This window comes from Scatophagus argus, chromosome 6, assembly GCF_020382885.2.
Source record: "Scatophagus argus isolate fScaArg1 chromosome 6, fScaArg1.pri, whole genome shotgun sequence".
Taxonomy (NCBI): Eukaryota; Metazoa; Chordata; class Actinopteri; family Scatophagidae; genus Scatophagus; species Scatophagus argus.
In genome coordinates this window covers 4,603,997-4,619,387 of record NC_058498.1, presented here as the reverse complement: position 1 = coordinate 4,619,387, position 15,391 = coordinate 4,603,997, and the positions used below count along the sequence as shown (strand labels likewise).

The 15,391-nt window shown below is 42.7% G+C and overlaps 1 protein-coding gene across 3 annotated transcripts in view; it reads left to right on the top strand.

Annotated features, from left to right (window-relative positions):
* The window catches only part of LOC124061081 (disks large homolog 1-like), a 94,115-nt gene that overhangs the window by 26,903 nt on the left and 51,821 nt on the right, over positions 1-15,391 (top strand). For all 3 annotated transcript variants that reach the window (XM_046392613.1, XM_046392612.1, XM_046392614.1), the window contains exon 7: positions 1,558-1,680. In XM_046392613.1, coding sequence (XP_046248569.1) covers positions 1,558-1,680 — 123 coding nt within the window. The remainder of the gene's footprint in view (positions 1-1,557; positions 1,681-15,391) is intronic.

Here is a 15,391-nt window from a genome sequence, read left to right as displayed (position 1 = left end):
CGGCGTGCCGCAGGCAGCCGGAGCTGAGGAGTGTGTGTGTTAGTGGTGCTTCACTTCAGAGTCATTAGACACTCTCATTCGTTTTGTCTGTTGCAGTGATTCACTCGTCAGTCACCACAGGTTCAAAGTTTATCTGCTGCAAAAGCCTCGGACATAACTGAACCATTTCGTGTTCTCACTCTGCTGAATGACATGCTGGTGTGTAGCTCCACCTTGTGGTTGGATACCACCTTCCTGTCATTTCCAGTCCCTAAAGATTTCACGGTTGAAATAGCTGAGAGGCGTGTTAGTCCCATTCGGATGTTTTTCTTAATGTGACTGCAAAAATTGCAAAATTATGTAATAAGCAGCCACTTGCCTGCTCACAGATGGAATGTTGTCTTTGTATCCATCCATCCATCATCCTCATGTATGCTTGCTTCATGGTTATGGTTTGGGAGTTTCCATATCGTGGCCTAAACCATCATCATCACTCTTTACAAACAGATCTGTGTCATCATTTTTGTGCTGAGGTGAACATGGTGAATGTGTGTGTTGCTGTTGGTATGCTCAAGCTATTTTGAGATCTCCTCCTGTCCAAATGTGTCCGTTTGTGTGAATGTGTGTGCGACCACAGATCCTGGATCTGGCTTGCTTCTGCATGACAGATGGACCTACCACCTTGCTCTCCCCATGTATATGTTCCCTTCTCTTCCTCTCTCTCTCTCTCTCTCTCTCTCTCTCTCTTTCGCGCACACACACACACACACACACACACACACACACACACACCTTTTGCTCTTCGCTTATCTTAAGTGCACATTTGTGTTACTCCTCAGTACATCTTATAAATAATCCATGCATATACAACATCTTGTTGCGATGTATGAAATAGTGTATGGAAAACTTATTGTCATTCTCCACACACTCTGCCCTCCAAAGGAATAACATTATATTTTGTCAAAATTTAATTAAACCTAGAATCTGTTTTATCATATGAAAACTGAACTGAAAAACTGAAAAAAAGCATCTAAATTCTTATTCTCTCTGTAACTGAAAAATGTGTTTAGATGCTCCAATATCTCAGCGCTTGTTTGTACCACATGCAGTATAAGACGGTTTGTAAATCCAGCTATAACAAAGAAAAAAGCCCAGCATAAATGACCTCCACATTGTCCAAACACAATCAGTATCTGATTTTGTCTAGCAGTTAACTTTTCTGCATGCAAAGGCACAAAATGTAATTTTACAACATATGTAGTTGCTACTCACTTAAAGAAATATATTTAAAACTTCAGACTCTTCTCTTAATTTTGCTGTCTGTGGTTATTACTCTGTACATTAACTGAATATTTGAGTTAAATAAATGAATGGTCACTAAATGTCAGTGACCTCTTGCTCAGGCCTGAATGAAGGATCCGAAGTAGAGTTTGTTAGTTGTGCAGACAAGAGCTCTGGACTCTGTATGCTGCTGCATTGGGGTGTGTGTGTGTGTGTGTGTGTGTGTGTGTGTGTGTGTGTGTGTGTGTGTGTGTGTGTGTGTCTTGCACCATGCTGAGCTCTGTCCTTACATCGTAGGTAGAATCTCCTGAGGTTCCCTTTGATGACGAGGCGTGGCCTCACCCAGAGGGAGAGAGGCTGAATGAAGTCCCTGCCCCGCCTTTCTCCTCCCTCTATTCACAAAGCCACGCCTACTACCAGGTAACTGCACCTCTGAGCCCGTCGCATGCAGCCATAGCTTTGTTCGCTTGTCACATGATGTCGCTTCTTGCTTCTGAAGTTCATGTCACAGCAGCATGCAGTTACTGTTTCATCCGTTTGCAGATTTGTCCAATATTATCATTATTATTAGTCCCTGGGAAGTGTTTTTGTTGGGTTCACTGAGGTCATACATCAATACCTCACGCAAGCATTTTAAGGTGTTCCAAGTAGCATGTTAAAATCAATGAATTGTTAATGAGACGGACAACCTTAAAAGGACACTTTTACTTACACAAATGGAGCTGAAGGGATTGAAAACAACAACAAAAAAAAGTGTGTGTAAAGTGTTTGCAAAAGGAGCTGCGGCCATGACAGAAAGGACATATTTTATATCCTCTTAAAGAGGTTTCATTGTTTAATTTACAGAAACATTGCATTAACATGTGCCACTTGATTATACCTCGTTGCAGATATAATTTTCCAATGATTTGCTCATTATGCTGACATTTTAAAATTCTATTTGAAGCATCTTCTTCTTCATCTTCTTCAGCATGCTCGCTCATGTATCCAAATAATTTAATATACTGCACCATAATCTTGTGTGTTGCACTGACATCCTTAAGCCAGAACCAAAACACTTCAGTTCTGTGTTCTGGTTGTGGTTCTCTAAACCCTGTACAGACCATGTTCATGCTGTGACTGTTGATGTTTTTGTCTGACGGCACAGTTTTTGTGTGTTTTTGCGCCGTTCACATGGTTTGACATGGAATGCGATGACCTGAGAACTCGGACAGTTGATAGCACTGTCTCAGTGAAGTAGCTACCAGACTACAGTCTTGTATTAGTTTTGATGTAGTTTCAGTCAGTAAACTGCAGGAGGCAGTAGAGGCAGAAGAATAACCAGCACAGTGAACACCATCTACACAAATCAAGATCTGAATGAAACCAATTCATCAAAGTGTTTAAGAATGAGCATCACTAAAATAAAGTATGGACTACTGCTGCTGGAGAGGCTCAGTACGTGAAATAGTTTTATTGTCATCATTATCGACAAACGTGTTGGACAGTTTACTGAAGAGGAAATGAAGCACGCACTGCAGCAGGATAATTGACTTCGCTTAAATAACTCCACAGACAAAATTTATGTCTACTGCAGAGACTGAATGAGGAGAGAGAGAAAAGGTCACTTTCTGGTCTTTTTTATAACAAACAAACAATAAGAGACACATAGGCCAGTCAGAGAGGCCTTAGTGGCTCTTAGTCATTAAGATAATGCAGATAATTAGGAAGGAAGGAAAGACAAAGAAGGCCAGGGAGCTGGCAAGAGATGGGACGAAGAGAGAATTAGAGGCAGACAGACACAGAGACGGAGGGCAGATTTGTTTCAGGATGTTAATCAACCTGTCAGTCAGCCAAATCACTCCTCCCCAGTGCGCCTCTTTTCCCTCCTGCTGATACAGTAATAGAAATTAGGAGTCGGTAAGACTTTACAGAGCATTTACTGTAATGTTTAATAGGTCTATAGTGGACTCTCCCTGAGTGTGGAAGGGCCACATGACAGGAGACGTCTAAACAGCTGCACTTCGTGTGCATACAGCAAGCCCCCGATGTCAACAACTCTCCTTGTGATTCTCTTAAAAAATAGTTCATTTTGTTTACCTTCAGGGAGGGATGTGACTTGCATGACTTTAAGGTTCAGTAGAATTTAATGTTCAATGAAACAACTGCATGAAGATGGGTTATAGTCATTTAGTTATTCAGAGGTAAAATATGCAGCCTTTCATGTGTTGTCACCTTTTAAAGTCAACAAAGCAACTTCACAATGTTATTTTATTGGAGTTGTCAGACAGGACAGATGCGATCTGAAAAGACAATCACAGTTTCTCTAAAGCTGTGTGAAAAATTTAGCCGTGTGTATTATATGATGATACTTGCAAGCAAGCAGTAGGCTATTTACACGCTGAGCAAATACAGAGCGGCATTGTTCTTCATTTAGAGTTGAGATTTTGACCGCCTGATGGGTGTAAGTCCACTATTCACCATCCTTTCCACCAGCTCTGTGTCTGTCTGACGTTTGGTGCTGAGCAGGCATAGCGTACAGTGAATTTTTAGAACTTTAAAACAGTACAATTGGGGCTAAACAGATAAACAAGGAGTTGAAGATGCTAAAAGGCTTTACGGAGCTGAGTGGGGCTGCAGAATAGAATGATAACTGCAAAACACATTACAGTAAACATAGTAATTTGATCCCTCTTCACTCTAAAAATATTGACTGTAACTGCTTTATAACATAAACTGCAAAGAATAACCTGTGCTGCATAAAAACACCAAGCCCACTCGCCAAACACAATCTGAGAGGCTTAATGTTTGTTCCAGCCTATTGGGATTCTCCTTTTGCTTGAGCTGTATATTTCTCTATATTCCCATTAATTAACATAGGAGCCAGACACAGCTTTTCAAAATGGTCCTTACCAGGATCTGAGAGAGAGCTAATGGAAGGGATGGGGCGTGGGCAAAACAATTAAGGACCACTGGAACAGACCACAGTATAGATCTGCCAGACATCTGGTTTAAAGTCCTTCTAGCTGCACCGGCATCCCTTTGTGGCTGTTGACAACACAACACTGACAGTTATTACAGTTAAAATTAAAGGCAAGCTAACACAATGTGACACAGTCGCAGTCAGTGCTGAAATCATCAGTGATAAAGCCTCAAGTCCATATTATGGCCAAATGTACATAACTGCATTGTTTACTGGGTTACTGTGCCAATGGGGTCAGACTGTCTAGCCTGTTGAGCCAGGACCCAAAGTAGGTTGTGGATCCATCTGTGGTGGGACCGTGGCCAGGACAGAAGAAGAAGCAAATAATTTTTTTTTTGTAAAGTGAACACAGCATTTGTATGCCAGGCTATCTATCATTTGCCCAGCCTACCTGTAGACGATGAGAGGGCAAAGTTGGCTCTCTCAGCAGTTGGACATTAAACATGCATGATGTGTGCTTTTATTTAATTGGTCTTGAAATATTAATAGAGCTGGCATTCAATGGCTGACATTTGACTGGAGAGGGAGAGAGTGAGAGGGAGAGACAGAGACTGAGAGAGAGGGGGGGGGGCTTATAAAGACAGGGTTGGTTGTGATATGGCCAGTGTGTCAGTAAATTGTTGCTGTGTCAGCTGACATGTCAGCGTATTGTACTTTTCGTTACGGTGGCTGGCTGCAGACATACTGACTGCTGAGGGTGACTGGCAGATGTTAATGATGTGGCTTTGGTTGTAATATGCTAACTACGATAATAGCTTCTTATTGTGCATTCACACTGCGAGCAACATGATTGATGTGTTGCTCTGTCCCTGCTGAATGTGGTTGTTGCAAGGGGCTCAGTTTCATTGGCGCTGTGTTCTGCAACCATACAGTTTTCACACTGCTGTGTAAGAGAGAGGTGATCTTCATGTGGTGCATGTTTTTTAGCCATGTTAGTAGGCTAGCAGCATGGCTGTGTCATAGCAGTCAGTTGGTTCACCACTTTGGTCCAGACAGACTAATCTAGTGTCCTTGTCAAGTCGGTCCCAGTGTTTTGGATACTTTGGATTTTGTTCAAACATCAGAAAAACATGACATCCCCTTCAGATGAACTTTGTGTTTAAAGCCAAACAGCATGTGTTAGCATGATAACACGCTAAATGAAGATGGTGAACATGGTACGCATATTTTGCTAAACATCAGCATGCTAGCAGTGTTATTGTGAGCATGCTTCTTAGGGCTATGATGTTTGCATGCATACGTCAAGATTTTATGTGATGTGTGTCTTTATCTTGCTGTGTTGCACTGGCTCTGAAAACAAATCTTCCTTTTGGACAAGAAATCTAAATCTATGTTAGCTTGTCCCCCCAGATCCTCTAGAGAAGCTGTAGTTTCTTAATCTTGTTTCATTTTGCAGTTTTGTTTTTGTTGTTGTTGTTCTTTTTGTTTTTTGGTATGTCAAACTAATTTTTTGCATTGTGGGAGTTGCTGAATGGCTTGAATCACAAACATAGCCAACGAAGTACCACTTAATTTGTCTTTATATCTGTCTGTACAATGAGATAAAATATAATTTGATGTCATAAAATCGTAACTGACTTATAACTGGCTAATGGGAGCTCCTAGACTGTCAGACACAGTCCACTTTGTTCAGCAAGTTTGTTGGTTTCCCTTCACATAAGCTTTTCATGTTGCTCAGTGGCTTTCTCGTGGTGTGGACATCTTCATGAAATAGGACTGCTGATGTATGTAGCTTTTGCTGTTTTGCCAGCAGCTTGGATGCTCTATAGCTATTTGATTTTCAGACTGTTAACTGGTAGTTAATGCTCTGAACATCACTCTCACCCAGTCTGGTTGCCTGCAAGTAAAGCAGTTTTCTTCATGTTATTTAAAAAAAAATGCTTAATAAATCTCAGTGACTTCTGCTCAGATCTTAGGAAGCAACACATTAGTCAGCCAGTAACAGGTGTGTTTCAGTACTGGAAAAGCTGTTGCCATAGATACGGTTCCCAAGGAAACACAGGAAGAAGCTGTGACAGGGTCCTACTCCACCTGTGGCTAATCCTCAGGGAGGCTACGATAGCTGTGTAGGCTAACTGCTCACTGTGGACGCTAGGGGATTCTGCAGGAAATAACTCTGTTTACTTTGTGGTGGTTTGATTGCACATAAAGTCGGTCTGAGTTGCTTAGCTGATGAAGCTAGCTAGAAGGCTTCTCTTTCACTCGGCATGTCTTTGGCCCAGACATGCTAGCCAATACAGTGCATGCTAAAGCCTCGAGGCCTCTATACCAGGCTTAAGGGGATGCTGTGAGGACACTTACTACCCGACTGTGTACTTTCTCCTCTCCTCTCTGCTGTCTTTCCCTTTTCTTTTATCTCAGTCGGTGCCCAGCAACAGCCTGTTGTTTTCCATTCTGGAGTCGTGCTCTATGCGTGTGTGTGTGTGTGTGTGTGTGTGTGTCTATGCATGAGAGTGAGAGTGAGAGTGTGTGGGAGAGCTGGTTGCTGCAATGTCTAGAAACAGCCTCAGGAGAAGATCTCTCTCTCTCCTGCACACACAAACATACAAACACACACATATAAAGACCAAACCTATCAATCTGATGCATGCATGTGCTTTGACACACATACACATACACATACATTTATATTTACATATAGACTGTACTGTTTCTTCAGTGTGAATTGTTATCACTGGGTGAAACTGGTTGAATATCTCCCTCTTGTTTCATTCTTCCATCCCTCTCTCTCTCTCTCTCTCTCTCTATCTTTCTCTCTCTCTCTCTCTCTCTCCCTCCCCCTCTCTCTCTCTCTTGCACACACACACACACACCTCAGCACCTGAAAACACACTGATATCGTTGTTTGTCTTGCCACCACTAGTATTCATTTTCTGCTTCTACAGCATTTGGCTGCTTTCAAACACATCTCCTCCTCAGCCTGCAACAGGCATCATGTGTGCATGCAGGTTTGAGGGTTTGTGCGTGTGCGTGTCTCTTTGGAGTGGGGGCTTCTGTCATGTCATTGGCTGGCCAGAATGTAGGGGTGTGGCTTGTGCTAGTAATGATATCTGACAGTTAGAGAGAAAGACACACAGAGAGAGGGAGAGAGAGAGGCGTCGGGTTGCAGCTCCAATAAAAGACTGGAAAAGACAATTTGCTGAAAGACAGACACAGAGAAAGAGAGTGAAGGTGGGTGTAGGGTAGGCTGAAAAAAGAGAGGGAGAGAAAGAAAGAGACACTGAGTAATGTACTGTAGTGAGAGAGACGAGAAGACAGAGTGAGACTTGGAGCGACATCACAGATGTAGGAGGGAGGGGAGGAGAAACAGAAGAGTTGCAGAGTGATTCTTCCAACCATCCTCCTACTTCAGATGCTTTCCTCCTTGGCTGCATCCTTCCACCTCCCTCCTTTCATCCATCCAGCTACCCATCCCTCCCTCCCTTCTTCCTTCCATATTTAATGGGAGCACACGCAGTGACAGAGGGGAGATTGACTGGTCATCTCCTCAGACTGGGGAGGAGGAGGGAGCGAGGGTGGAAGAGGTGGGGTGGAGAAAGATAGAGAGAAAGAGTGAACTCTCTTAAATAATCAATCCTCATATCCTGTCTTTGCCTGGCCCACGCTCCCCCTCACTCTGTCTTCCTTCGGAAGAGAGGAAAGAAAGGAGCTGAAGAGAGGAGATTTTGGACTACCAGAGATGTGGATGTTGGACATTTCTCCTGGCTAGGGGGACAATGGGATGATGGACAAATGGGTGGACAACGAGGACAGACAGGCAGATGGATGTACAGTGACCCTGACAGATCAAGTCAAACTTTAAGAAGACTCTGTCTACCTGCCCTGCACTTTCTACCTCCTCCTTCAGCTCCTCCTCCAGCTCCTCCTCTTCATCTCTCCATCTGCCAGCTGCTCTCTCACTCCTGAGGGAGCTGAAGACAAGAAAAGGGAAAATAAAGAGATAATAATAGTAAGAGAAAATTGAAAGAGAGGATGAAAATATCAACAATAGCAGCATAATCCAGTAGAAACTGGTGACAGATCAGAAGAAAGTGCTGGACTGTATATTTGACAGCAGCACCTTGAGAGCTTGAGAGAGAGAAGGAAAGAAAGAGAGGAACAACAGAGGAGAGAAACTAGAGATGAAGCAGTGGAGAAGCGCTACAACGTGAACTCTATCTAGTCTGTCTAAAGGAAGAGCAGACAGCAGACACGATGAACTATATTTTTGGCAACAACACCCTGTACCCCCGCAGTGCGAGGGTAGGAGGGACGTCTGGGGGTCAAGGGGCGGGACTAGGAGTCAAACAGAAGTTGGGACCCAAGCGGGGTTCCTCGGAGGAGCTGGCACCTCCCCACACCTCCTCACCCTCCACCTCCTCTCCTGCCTCCTCCTCCCCCTCCACGTCCTCCTCGCGCTGGCAGCAGCTCCTTATGTTCTTCTCCAGGAGGAGTGCCTTCACCGACTGTATCAATGCCGGCCAGGTAACACACACGTCACCGGCAGTGTGTGTGTGTGTGTGTGTGTGTGTGTGTGCTTTATGCTTGAGGGGTGATAGAGGATCACAATGGGAGGCATGTAACTTAAGCTGAGTTTTTGTTTTGTTTTGTGTGTGTGTGTGTGTGTGTGTGTGTGTGTGTGTACATAAGGGGCCAATCAGCACATTATCAAACATTCTCTAGTTTCAGTTTCTTAGCCAAAACCAGAGACAAAGTCGGGGGCAGCAGGCAGATTTTTAAATTGAACTTGAAGCAGCTCTCTGTTTGTGGGTGAGATTTTTGATAATGTTGTCATGGAAATGAGCTCTGTCACAGTGTATGAGACCCAGAGAGCTGGTGTGTTGCCATGGCAAAGCCATCATTTAGCTGATGATTGCATTTGGACCTTGGCCAGTCCAGTGGCACTCGATGATAAGTCCCCACTGAAATCAAAATCTTACCACGGAGGGGGAAGGTGTGTGGATGATCTGACGAGAGAGGAGTCACCGCATGTTTATACGAGTCTTGTGTTCAGTGAGCCACAGAAGTATTCATCAATAATATGGCTCAGCATTTCCTTGAAATACACTACAAAGTAAATGTTCATATGTGCATCATAGCTGGAGCGCCTACACACATAGCAACATCATAGCTGATGTGCGCCTCCTAACTATGTCTAAGGCCTCTATAGAGATATTACACTGAGACAGCAAGAACTGTCATTGGTCCATTTTGGCTGCTCCTGCAAATTTTCTCAAGTTCTTTAATAGTGACGGCAACAAAGAAGGAAGGAGGACGCACATCTAGTAAGAACAATTCCACTGCTAATGTTCTACTGGCTGCAACAACATATGATCTCATGGTCACCATTGAGAAAAGGCAAAATAGAAGTTACCTTGATGAAACAATTTTTCTATAAGTACACAAGTTGTCCACCGTCACTATAATTCACAAAGTAAATGAGAGAATGTGTAAGCGATTACTGGGGGGAATTTGTGTAATTAAAGCACAAAATGGCCTGATTATGGACAATACATCTGTCTAGTGCTGCAATGCTGCTATCAGTGGATGAAATGTGATGCCGAGCTATAACTCAGAACCTACACTGTGGCTGCTCTGCAGGCCTGCCGTTAACCCTTTGTGTCACATTTAAATCCAGCTATCTCTCCATTACATCACTATTATAATGACTAGAATGGCTGAGACAAAATGCCCATGTACAATAATGACAGGATGCTACATAATGATACATTGAGCTTTATTAAAATGAGAACGTTTCTGTAGACTACCTGGATGGTTAAACGTAAAATGTTTCCATGTAGGCTGAAAGTATTTGTCCTTCAGCATTATCGCTGGCAGAGCTCATAAATAACACTGGCGTCCATAACCAGCTTGATTCATCACACCAGCGGCTTGAATAAATCACTAAACTAATATCCAAAGCAATTTCACCAACCTATGGAGGACCCAGCAGAGCAGGAGTGCTACTTACTTGATAAAAATCATTGCATGAGGCACTTCTGATGTTGACAGATGCTGAAACAAACAGTTTCGAGTTGTCTTAAGCCTCTTGCAAGAGTCATCTCTTTATCGCTCCAATAATTCCAATAATACATCAAAGTCCTCTCTATCTGCTCAGATTCTTTAATCCAAAGCACCTTGTCATCCTTTTCAAGTAGGTTTGTTTCATGTTTAAGTTTATCCTTTTCCGCTTTTTTATCCACTTTCATAATGGGCACCATCTGGCCCTGTAAGAATGTTGTGGGGTCTTTATATTAATATTAGATGCTTATACTTAGGATGCTTTGCCTGGCATTCTGCACTTCTGAGGAGAAGCTGTCCTGAAACATCAGCACATTAGGAAACTGCTGCTGTGAGCTGATGTGATTGGCCATTATTAAGTCCCACCACGACTCCACCTGCCGATGCTGTGTTCACCCTAACATTGCACTCATGCTTCAGCTGAATTCTTGCTTTTGCTGCTGGTCAACAAAATTGCAAAAATAATTTGGTTTTCTGACTTATGTTCACTTATGACTTATGTTCAGTTTTTGAACTGAATCAATTGTTGCGTCTGGAGACACTGACTCACTAAAGCTTAAGGTATACACACTAAAAACACTCAAAATAAATCAGTAAATAAGTCCTGAATTACAAAATCACTTTATAGCTACATAAATACAGGATAGTAACTTAGTATTGAGGCATTTTTTTATTGACAGACATTTTAGTAGCAGCAGATCTTTGTTTGTGAAAATATTTTTTGGCATCCTACTTTTAAAAAATGAGCCTTTCTTAATCATACATTGCTCAAGTTTCCATCCAGATCTTGTTCAACATGTAACTGAACAGCTGGTGACACTAATTCTCCAGTCTGGTGCCATTAAACCCCTGCAGAAGACGACGGTGGCAAAGAGATGACATAATTAAAAAGAATACCAATCAAACCTCAGAACTAACGATGGCGATGTGGAACCATGATGGTAATATTTAATAGAATTTTGTTTTATGTATTGATTTGAGCAACTTAAGTCTCCTTGCTTCAGTGAACATTTAGCCTCATGCTTTTTCCACATCATGATTTATTTGCTAAGGCTCTTTGTATGGTTATGTTTATGGATACACCAACTTTTCCACCTTGGCTAATAATAAGAAAATGTTTTTATACATAGAAAAACAGGCTAAATACTATTTGTAAAGCAGCTGACAAATCCAGTAATGCCTCTACTGGATCCAAACCTGCATTATTGATCTGAACCTTCTGAGTGGACAGGGGACCACTCACAGTGCTCCACCCTGCAGCACTTATACATTTGACTGCAAATTTACGGCATAGCCTTGGAAAAAGTAGTAATCATATTGCCCACTGTTTTCCCAAGGTGTTGCCATTTTCCTGTCTAAGGCACTTACTGCATGACTGATAGGCCAATATGCCACACACATACACAGAGCTGTTAGCCCCGTCTTTTTTTAACTATTTGATGGAAGTGGTTTGGATGTGCTGATCTGGCCCCACAGGTCATCAAAAACGTGCCGTTACACATGTGCAAACTGTGTGTGTGCTTGTATGTGTGGTGTGTTTTTGGGTCAGCGTGTTCAGGGTCATGGCCAGATTAGATTTTGATGGTTGAATGCTGGGGAGGTGTGTATTGTTGACCCCATGTCAGACTCCAGACATGGTACTTTATCTCACTGGAAAGCATTTTATTGGAAAATCTCTTCCTTGCTATTTTCCACAGGTCAATCTGTCGGTGACTTTAGACTGTCTTCAGTGGCGATCTTTGATTTGCAGTGCCTCAGGATATAGCTAACAGCTTAGCAAAGTGTCCTATGTTATCTCATCAGTGTATCGCCACCTGAAGTCTTTGTTTTTGTTTGCTTTTCTTCCGTTGTTTTTGTTGTGGACACACGGTAGCCCCGTCGCTCCCACCCTGTCTCTGTATAATTGATGAGTGGCAAAGCAGAGGTATGAAAGTCATCCTGGTTCTTCAGAAAGTGCTCTAAAAGCCTTAAAGAGGTGATTAGTGGTCACAGGAAATGGGGATAGAGAGGGAAGTGCAGAGCCAGAGAGAAGGGAGGAGAGAGAAGAAGACATTGAAGGAGAGAATTGGTGATTGATTAGGGGAGAAATCTGATAACCTATTAGCTCAAAGTGGCCGATGCGAATGGATCATGCATTACTTGCTTGGATAATAATGTACCCATCAATGTAAAGAGCACACAAGTAAGATGACACACTCATACTGCGTGTCAGTTACTTGATTATTTTATCATGGCTGGTAATGAGTTAAATAGTAATAATAAAGTGTCAGCAATGGAGGTGATAAGTAAGTGGGAGTGGTTTTACTATTTCTGTTTGTCTTTGGCTTTCCCACTTCACAAGTGCATGCAATTCTATAGATCTTAGAGCTACAGAAAGGTTGGGAAAAGAGTTGAAAGTGGTGTTTGCGGTGAAATTTTAAAAGATGTTCATACACAGCCTGCTGCTGACGAGTGCCTCATTATTCTCCTGCTGCCCAAGGAAACTTTCCACTCTCCCAATGCCTCGTGGGATACCATTGTGCATGTGTGGGCTTCTCTGGTTTTCTCTGTTGCCTTTCTTTAGACCTGTTGTTCCCATGGTGTGATTGGCAGGAAAGGCCATGCTCAGGTGCATGTGAACAAGGTCAGATGCTGCAAGTATACCAAGTAGACCTGTGCAGTATGAAGCTTAACTACAGTTTCAACCACATTATTTGTATTAGTATAGATCATCTGTTGCCGAGTGGGCAGTGTGTAATAAGACTAAGTAGGCGTTGTATTTTGGGGAATCTTCACAGCATTACTGTGAATTTTCACCTTCTGCAGTCAGAAACTATAGATCATTGCAACGCTACTACAGTACTTGAGCAGTACTTCAGTGCAGGGGAGGGGGAAAAGGGTTTGTTCGCAATGGCCTTATGTGTATTTTACAACAATGGCTAAATCTGAAACAAGGAATGAATAAACAGTATGGTTTTTATTTTCATGAAAAGTTATGAAAGCTGTGGAGTGCTGATGTGAAAGGGGATAGAAGCCGGTCTTTGTCTCAGGGTGTACTGCTGTTTGGCATGTCCGTCTGTGTCTCGTCCAGGCCCACAAGGGGACCTTCTTCATACATAATGTGTATGGGACGTACCAGCCTCTAATGTACCTCCATGTGAATATCAAAAGAAGCACATTTTCACCTGGAATAGAGACAAAAGAAGTATAGGTAAGGAGGTAGAAAATACTACTGAGGGAGCTTCCGTGTTACGGTTAATGTGCTTATGATTATGATCTGTATGTCTAAGTCAGTGCACGATAGCTTAGGATTCAACACACAACTCAGTAAGCACAATATTGGCTTGATTGTGCTTTGAATTTACAGGTATTGGATGTGTAATGTGACATGTTTGTGTTGTTTGTTTTCATTTTTAGTGCGTCGCTTTAAATGCATCCTTTTGTAAACACGGCAAAAGGATGCAGCTTGTAAAGAAGCTCCCTCCAACACTTCTTATCATGGCTGCCCCTCGGAGACTATTCAAGACAGACAGACAGGGCGGAGAGGGTCACCACATTATTAAAATCCTAACAGAATGGAGATGATGTCATCAGTGGGAGGGGCTTATGCAAATATTTACAACCTGTACCACCATTGCCCATGGTAACCAATGAGCTCCTCTGATTGCTGGCCAACACTGCAGGCAGCATCGGCTGTTGTCATGGTGATGCTGCTATGATGATCACCGAGCAGAGCATGGCATGTGGACGTGTGTGTCTGTGTGAGAGTGTGTGTCTGTGTGTGTGTGTGTGTGTGTGAAAATGGGGAGAGATGGGCGGGAGAGAGAGAGAGAGTGACAGAGAGAGAGAGATCTAATGAGAACAAAAACAAGTCGAAGAGAGTGTGTAAACTTAAACACACATTGTATTGTGGCAGTGAGCAGTGCATGAGATTTGTGCTGCATGTGAGTGAGGTGTTGCATCACCTTCTGTGTGTGGGATGAAGCTTGCTTATCACCTTTCTCTCTCCCACACACACACAGAGTCACACACACACACACACAGACACACACTCTCTCTCTTCCCTCTACATTAGTCTCCTACCTCCAGCCTGTTTTCTGTCTAATCATCATAGACTAGCTAACCACAAGGAACAAGAAATCACTTAATATGACCACTAACTAATGAGGCTTAGAGACCATCTGTTCTGCTGCAATTAGTGTGGAAGGATGTGACACCACTGAAGGTTTAACCTATTCACTGCAACCACCTGAGAACTTCATAACCAGATATAACTGATGATGATGGTGTGTATCAGGAGCTTATCTTTCCTGCTTTAGAGTCACGTTTCTTATTGCTTCCTTGGGTGACATTAGCATGCTGACTGATATTGAGTGTCTCTGTCCTGCAGTCACACATGGATGCGTTACAGTGGCAGGCTCGTTTGTAGACTGGTTTTCATTGGGAAAAGCTGTTGTTATGTAGAGAGTACAAGACAACAGCAAATCTGTCACATGTAAGTGATGCTATCCCTCTTGACCTGTAATTGTTGTGCCTTCACGAGGGGCAGTCGATGTGTTTCCTTGATTAAAATTAAAATTTTATGCAATGTAATTATCTCACATCCTGTGACACAAATAAATGTTGTAAGGAGGACCTGCCTGCCACCAGAAAGGCTCATGTGCACATTATCTGACAGGCATCAAGACTTTGTTGAACACTTTTTGACCCCTGACCCTTATGGGGTCCGGCATTTATCAACCACACACCCCTGGCCATTATTAGAGACTCTGCTTTTATCTGGATGCTGGCTTTTTACTAAAGCAGTGCATTTATTAACTGATGAGTTGTGTGACAGAAAATTAACTGGCAACTATGTTGATAATTGATTAATTATTTCTGATGTTCCTGTTGGACTTCTGGGCTACTTGGCATTTTCATTTTTGCTCCTTCATCTCTGCCAGCAATGGGCAGAGGGCAGCATCTTTAGAAATTGAAAAGTTTGACAGTAGACACCTAGATAGAAAGAGAGACAGAAAGAGACTGAGTCCTCAAGCTGTAACAGACAGTCATTAACAAGGAGTGCCATTACAGCAGTATTACTTCACTCTGATTCTTTGGCTCACATTTGGAAAGAGGCACAATCAGCCTGGTTGATGGAATACAAGTTAGAGTTTCACCCTAGAGCGAGCGACAGTGGGTCACACAGAT